This window comes from Nerophis ophidion, linkage group LG25, assembly GCF_033978795.1.
Source record: "Nerophis ophidion isolate RoL-2023_Sa linkage group LG25, RoL_Noph_v1.0, whole genome shotgun sequence".
Lineage (NCBI taxonomy): Eukaryota > Metazoa > Chordata > Actinopteri > Syngnathiformes > Syngnathidae > Nerophis > Nerophis ophidion.
In genome coordinates, this window is record NC_084635.1 from 35,556,331 (window position 1) to 35,563,830 (window position 7,500).

At 43.1% G+C, this 7,500-nt stretch overlaps 1 protein-coding gene across 2 annotated transcripts in view; it reads right to left on the reverse strand.

The window, feature by feature from the left end:
* Window positions 1-2,585: 2,585 nt before the first annotated feature.
* The window catches only part of LOC133542934 (protein-lysine methyltransferase METTL21C-like), a 13,878-nt gene continuing 8,963 nt past the window's right edge, over window positions 2,586-7,500 (reverse strand). For both annotated transcript variants that reach the window (XM_061887209.1, XM_061887211.1), the window contains exon 5: window positions 2,586-4,578. In XM_061887209.1, the coding sequence (XP_061743193.1) occupies window positions 4,160-4,578 (419 nt within the window). In that variant the 3' untranslated portion in view covers window positions 2,586-4,159. The remainder of the gene's footprint in view (window positions 4,579-7,500) is intronic.

Below are 7,500 nucleotides of genomic sequence, written 5' to 3' on the forward strand. Positions count from 1 at the left end.
TGGACCACCTGGTTGTTGGACCACCTGGTTGTTTGACCACCTGGTTGTTTGACCACCTGGTTGTTGGACCACCTGGTTGTTTGACCACCTGGTTGTTTGACCACATGGTTGTTGGACCACCTGGTTGTTGGACCACCTGGTTGTTGGACCACCTGGTTGTTTGACCACCTGGTTGTTTGACCACCTGGTTGTTTGACCACATGGTTGTTTGACCACCTGGTTGTTTGACCACATGGTTGTTTGACCACCTGGTTGTTGGACCACCTGTTTGTTGGACCACCTGGTTGTTTGACCACCTGGTTGTTTGACCACCTTGTTGTTGGACCACCTGGTTGTTGGACCACCTGGTTGTTGGACCACCTGTTTGTTGGACCACCTGGTTGTTTGACCACCTGGTTGTTTGACCACCTGGTTGTTTGACCACCTTGTTGTTGGACCACCTGGTTGTTGGACCACCTGGTTGTTGGACCACCTGTTTGTTGGACCACCTGGTTGTTTGACCACCTGTTTGTTGGACCACCTGGTTGTTTGACCACCTGGTTGTTTGACCACCTGGTTGTTTGACCACCTTGTTGTTGGACCACCTGGTTGTTTGACCACCTGGTTGTTTGACCACCTGGTTGTTTGACCACCTGGTTGTTTGACCACCTGGTTGTTTGACCACCTTGTTGTTGGACCACCTGGTTGTTGGACCACCTGTTTGTTGGACCACCTGGTTGTTTGACCACCTGTTTGTTTGACCACCTGGTTGTTTGACCACCTGGTTGTTTGACCACCTGGTTGTTTGACCACCTTGTTGTTGGACCACCTGGTTGTTTGACCACCTGGTTGTTTGACCACCTGGTTGTTGGACCACCTGGTTGTTAGACCACCTGGTTGTTTGACCACCTGGTTGTTGGACCACCTGGTTGTTGGACCACCTGGTTGTTTGACCACCTGGTTGTTTGACCACCTGGTTGTTGGACCACCTCTTTGTTGGACCACCTGGTTGTTTGACCACCTGGTTGTTTGACCACCTGGTTGTTTGACCACCTGGTTGTTGGACCACCTGTTTGTTGGACCACCTGGTTGTTTGACCACCTTGTTGTTGGACCACCTGGTTGTTTGACCACCTGGTTGTTTGACCACCTGGTTGTTTGACCACCTGTGTGTTAGACCACCTGGTTGTTTGACCACCTGGTTGTTTGACCACCTGGTTGTTTGACCACCTGGTTGTTAGACCACCTGGTTGTTTGACCACCTGGTTGTTTGACCACCTGGTTGTTAGACCACCTGGTTGTTAGACCACCTGGTTGTTTGACCACCTGGTTGTTTGACCACCTTGTTGTTTGACCACCTGGTTGTTGGACCACCTGGTTGTTGGACCACCTGGTTGTTGGACCACCTGGTTGTTTGACCACCTGGTTGTTTGACCACCTGGTTGTTTGACCACCTGGTTGTTTGACCACCTGGTTGTTTGACCACCTGGTTGTTAGACCACCTGGTTGTTTGACCACCTGGTTGTTGGACCACCTGGTTGTTGGACCACCTGTTTGTTGGACCACCTGGTTGTTTGACCACCTGTTTGTTTGACCACCTGGTTGTTTGACCACCTGGTTGTTTGACCACCTGGTTGTTTGACCACCTTGTTGTTGGACCACCTGGTTGTTTGACCACCTGGTTGTTTGACCACCTGGTTGTTGGACCACCTGGTTGTTAGACCACCTGGTTGTTTGACCACCTGGTTGTTGGACCACCTGGTTGTTGGACCACCTGGTTGTTTGACCACCTGGTTGTTTGACCACCTGGTTGTTGGACCACCTCTTTGTTGGACCACCTGGTTGTTTGACCACCTGGTTGTTTGACCACCTGGTTGTTTGACCACCTGGTTGTTGGACCACCTGTTTGTTGGACCACCTGGTTGTTTGACCACCTTGTTGTTGGACCACCTGGTTGTTTGACCACCTGGTTGTTTGACCACCTGGTTGTTTGACCACCTGTGTGTTAGACCACCTGGTTGTTTGACCACCTGGTTGTTTGACCACCTGGTTGTTTGACCACCTGGTTGTTAGACCACCTGGTTGTTTGACCACCTGGTTGTTTGACCACCTGGTTGTTAGACCACCTGGTTGTTAGACCACCTGGTTGTTTGACCACCTGGTTGTTTGACCACCTTGTTGTTTGACCACCTGGTTGTTGGACCACCTGGTTGTTGGACCACCTGGTTGTTGGACCACCTGGTTGTTTGACCACCTGGTTGTTTGACCACCTGGTTGTTTGACCACCTGGTTGTTTGACCACCTGGTTGTTTGACCACCTGGTTGTTAGACCACCTGGTTGTTTGACCACCTGGTTGTTGGACCACCTGGTTGCCACGCTCCTATGTGTCCATCATTGGACCATAAGACGGACACAACAACTGAATGTCCTCCATTTGTGGCTCCAAACACAATCCTGCTATTTGACAAACTTCTTCTGTTTGTGGACTTTTGCAGACTTTTTAGGTCAAACGCTCCAATAAGTCAAATATTATCCTTCATGAATTGTGTTAAAAGGAAAAAAAAGACCAGAGGAAAGAAAGTGATGAGGAAAAACACAAAATAAAATCTTTTTCAAGAAAGTGAATATTTATTTTGATGTCATGTTGGGAAGCAGAATCCTCAATTTGTGCTGACAAACTTAAACATTGTTTCTCTTTTGATGAAACTGAAGACTTTCTGATGCATTTTGTATGCAGAATTACATTTTAGAGCTGAACGAATCAAGTCATTTGAGTCTTTTAAGTGAAGGATAACTGATTCCCATATATATGCATATATGTGTGTGTATATATATATATATATATATATATATATGTATATATATATATATGTGTGTGTATAAAGACGCATACATACATTACATATATGTATTTTATGCATTATATAAAGTAAAAAAAAATAAATTTGGAAAAAAGTATATATGTATATTTAAAAAAAAAATTAGATTGTAATTTTTAAAACATTTTTTTTTGGTAATCAACTTTCAGGTTCATTATTCTAAAATGTAGTTTTAGTGTACACACACAGAGTGTGCTAGTACCATTTTTATTATGTCATATTTGTTGTAGTTTTACTTTTTATATCAATTGCATTTTATTCTTATGTATTATTTGTGTATTTGTTCCTATATTTCTGAAATGCTACACGGTCACTGCCAAAGTATGATAATACGGCGCCACCATGTGGAATGTTTACATTAAAAATTATGAAATTAGATTTAATAAAAAAATATAGCAAATATTTCAGAATAATTGCAAATAAATTAATCCGATCCACATCTTCTTATATAAATAAATGACACTGGTGGTGTTTTCTTTGGTTTGAAAAAAAGAAAGCAGAAAAAAAAAAAACCTGACACTTTTTTGAAAAAGCTCTTCTGACTTTCTTCATGAATAAAAAATAAATCATTCAAGCAAAATGAATCCCAATTTATATAAAAATCTCAAAACACAAAAGTCGAAATTGTGAGATATAAAAATTATTCCATAGGCTTCCATTTTATCTTAAATTTACTTTTAAAAGTTCCTGGCAAAAAATATGTATATGTATATATATATATATATATATATATATATATATATATGTATTTTTATTTTACTTTACCATGAAATAACTTTATAATGAGATAAAAAGTTATAATTTGGAGGTAAAAAGTCATAATTATGAAATAAAAGTCAGAACTAGGAGATAAAAAGTCATAAATAAGAAAAAAAGTCAGAATTATTGGATAAAAAGTCATAACTATGAGATAAAAAGTCATAAATATGAGATAAAGTCATAAATAGGAAGTAAAAAATCATAATTATGAGATAAAGTCAGAACTAGGACATAAAAAGTATCAAATAAGATAAAAAGTCAGAATTAAGAAATAAAAAGTCACAATTATAGGATAAAGTCATAATTATGAGATAAAAAGTTATTGATATGAGGGAAAAGTCATAATTATGAGATTCAAAAGTCATAATTAGAAGATGAAAAAGTCAGGAGATTTAAAAGTGATGAATATGAGATAAAAAGTCATGATTAGGAGATTAAAAACTCATTTAGGAGATAAAAAGTGATAATTAGAGATCAAAAGTGCTAAATATGAGCTAAAAAGTCCTGATTATGACTCGGCCTCAGATTCGCCATCCTTGTTGTCACGGCAACCGCCTCCCTCCCCTGGCCGGCCCCTCCCCCCTGCAGGTGGCCATGAAGATCCTCATCTCTCCATCCTCCACCAGAAGCTCGGTCTGAAAGGTCTTCTGGAAGCTGTCCACGAAGACCAGGTCGGACTGCACCCGCACCTTGTTGGCCCAGATGAGGCTGGTGCCCGGCTGGCAGAAGTGCTTCATGGTGGCCAGCAGCTGGTCCAGGAAGTGGTGGTGGTAGACCACGTCGGAGGCCAGGATGTAGTCGTAGTGCTGGATGGAGGCGGGGTAGCTGCGCTCCAGCTCCTCCCCCCAGGACAGGGGGGCCACCTGGGGCGGGTGTCTGCAGCGCCCCCTGGTGTTCTTGCTCAGGTTGAAACGCAGGTTGCCCAAAACCTCTGGGAGGTCTGTGGCCGTCACCCAGGCTCCTGTAGACCCAGGAACTGCATCAAATCCATGGGCTCTGCGGCCTTCATCCGGCTGACTGGTAACTAGAGTGCTAATCGCTAGCTGGCAACAAGCACAACCATCAATAGCTGACCATGAGCTAGCAACTACAGTACTAATTGCTAGCTGGTAACTAGCGCACTAATTGCTAGCTGGTAACTAGAGTGCTAATCGCTAGCTGGCAACAAGCACAACCATCAATAGCTGACCATGAGCTAGCAACTACAGTACTAATTGCTAGCTAGTAACTAGCGCACTAATTGCTAGCTGGTAACTAGACTGCTAATCGCTAGCTGGCAACAAGCACAACCATCAATAGCTGACCATGAGCTAGCAACTACAGTACTAATTGCTAGCTAGTAACTGGCGCACTAATTGCTAGCTGGTAACTAGAGTGCTAATCGCTAGCTGGCAACAAGCACAACCATCAATAGCTGACCATGAGCTAGCAACTACAGTACTAATTGCTAGCTAGTAACTAGCGCACTAATTGCTAGCTGGTAACTAGAGTGCTAATCGCTAGCTGGCAACAAGCACAACCATCAATAGCTGACCATGAGCTAGCAACTACAGTACTAATTGCTAGCTAGTAACTAGCGCACTAATTGCTAGCTGGTAACTAGAGTGCGAATCGCTAGCTGGCAACAAGCACAACCATCAATAGCTGACCATGAGCTAGCAACTACAGTACTAATTGCTAGCTAGTAACTAGCGCACTAATTGCTAGCTGGTAACTAGAGTGCTAATCGCTAGCTGGCAACAAGCACAACCATCAATAGCTGACCATGAGCTAGCAACTACAGTACTAATTGCTAGCTAGTAACTAGCGCACTAATTGCTAGCTGGTAACTAGAGTGCTAATCGCTAGCTGGCAACAAGCACAACCATCAATAGCTGACCATGAGCTAGCAACTACAGTACTAATTGCTAGCTAGTAACTAGCGCACTAATTGCTAGCTGGTAACTAGAGTGCGAATCGCTAGCTGGCAACAAGCACAACCATCAATAGCTGACCATGAGCTAGCAACTACAGTACTAATTGCTAGCTAGTAACTAGCGCACTAATTGCTAGCTGGTAACTAGAGTGCTAATCGCTAGCTGGCAACAAGCACAACCATCAATAGCTGACCATGAGCTAGCAACTACAGTACTAATTGCTAGCTAGTAACTGGCGCACTAATTGCTAGCTGGTAACTAGAGTGCTAATTCATAGCTGGTAACTAGAGTGCTAATCGCTAGCTGGCAACAAGCACAACCATCAATAGCTGACCATGAGCTAGCAACTACAGTACTAATTGCTAGCTAGTAACTGGCGCACTAATTGCTAGCTGGTAACTAGAGTGCTAATTCATAGCTGGTAACTAGAGTGCTAATCGCTAGCTGGCAACAAGCACAACCATCAATAGCTGACCATGAGCTAGCAACTACAGTACTAATTGCTAGCTAGTAACTGGCGCACTAATTGCTAGCTGGTAACTAGAGTGCTAATCGCTAGCTGGCAATCAGCACAACAATCAATAGCCGACCATGAGCTAGTAACTACAGTACTAATTGCTAGCTGGTAACTAGAGTGCTAATTCATAGCTGGTAACTAGAGTGCTAATCGCTAGCTGGCAACAAGCACAACCATCAATAGCTGACCATGAGCTAGCAACTACAGTACTAATTGCTAGCTAGTAACTGGCGCACTAATTGCTAGCTGGTAACTAGAGTGCTAATTCATAGCTGGTAACTAGAGTGCTAATCGCTAGCTGGCAACAAGCACAACCATCAATAGCTGACCATGAGCTAGCAACTACAGTACTAATTGCTAGCTAGTAACTGGCGCACTAATTGCTAGCTGGTAACTAGAGTGCTAATCGCTAGCTGGCAATCAGCACAACAATCAATAGCCGACCATGAGCTAGTAACTACAGTACTAATTGCTAGCTGGTAACTAGAGTGCTAATTCATAGCTGGTAACTAGAGTGCTAATCGCTAGCTGGCAACAAGCACAACCATCAATAGCTGACCATGAGCTAGCAACTACAGTACTAATTGCTAGCTGGTAACTAGAGTGCTAATTGCTAGCAGACAACTAGAGCGCTAAACGTTAGCGGGCAACTACAGTGTTACTCGTTAGCAGAAAATGAGAGTGCTAAACATTAGTTGGCCACTAGTGTTTTTCTGTAGCTGACAACTAAAGTGCTATTTGCTAGCTGGCAACTACAACATTAATTGGTAGCTGACAACTAGGATACTAACTGCTAGATGGCAACTATAGCGTCAATTGGTAGCTAACAACATGATTGCTAATCGCTAGCAGAAAACAATAGTGCTAGACATTTGTTGGCATTTAGTCTTTTTCTGTAGCTGACAACTAGAGTGCTAATTGCTAGCTGGCAACTACAGCATTAATTGGTAGCTGACAACTAGGGCGCCAATCGCTAGCGTGCAGCAAGTGTGTTAATCGTTAGCTGACAACTAGGATACGAACTTCTAGATGGCAACTATATTGTCAATTGGTAGCTAACAACTTGAGTGTTAATCGTTAGCTGCAAGTACAGTGCTAATCGCTAGCAGAAAACAGGAGCACTGAACATTCATTGCCAACAAGATTGTTTTTCTGTAGCTGACAACTGAAGTGCTAATTGCTAGCTGGTAATTAGAGCATTAATGGGTAGCTGGCAACTAGGACGCTAATCGCTAGCCGGCAGCAAGAGTGTTAATCAGTAGCTGACAACTTGGTCACTAACCACTAGATGGCAACTACAGCATGAACCGGTAGCTGACAACTTCAGTGCTAAACCTTAGCTGCAAGTACAGTGCTAATCGCTAGCAGAAAACGACTGACCACTAGTTGGCAACTAGTGTTTTTCTGTAGCTGACAACTGAAGTGCTAATTGCTAGCTGGGAACTAGAGC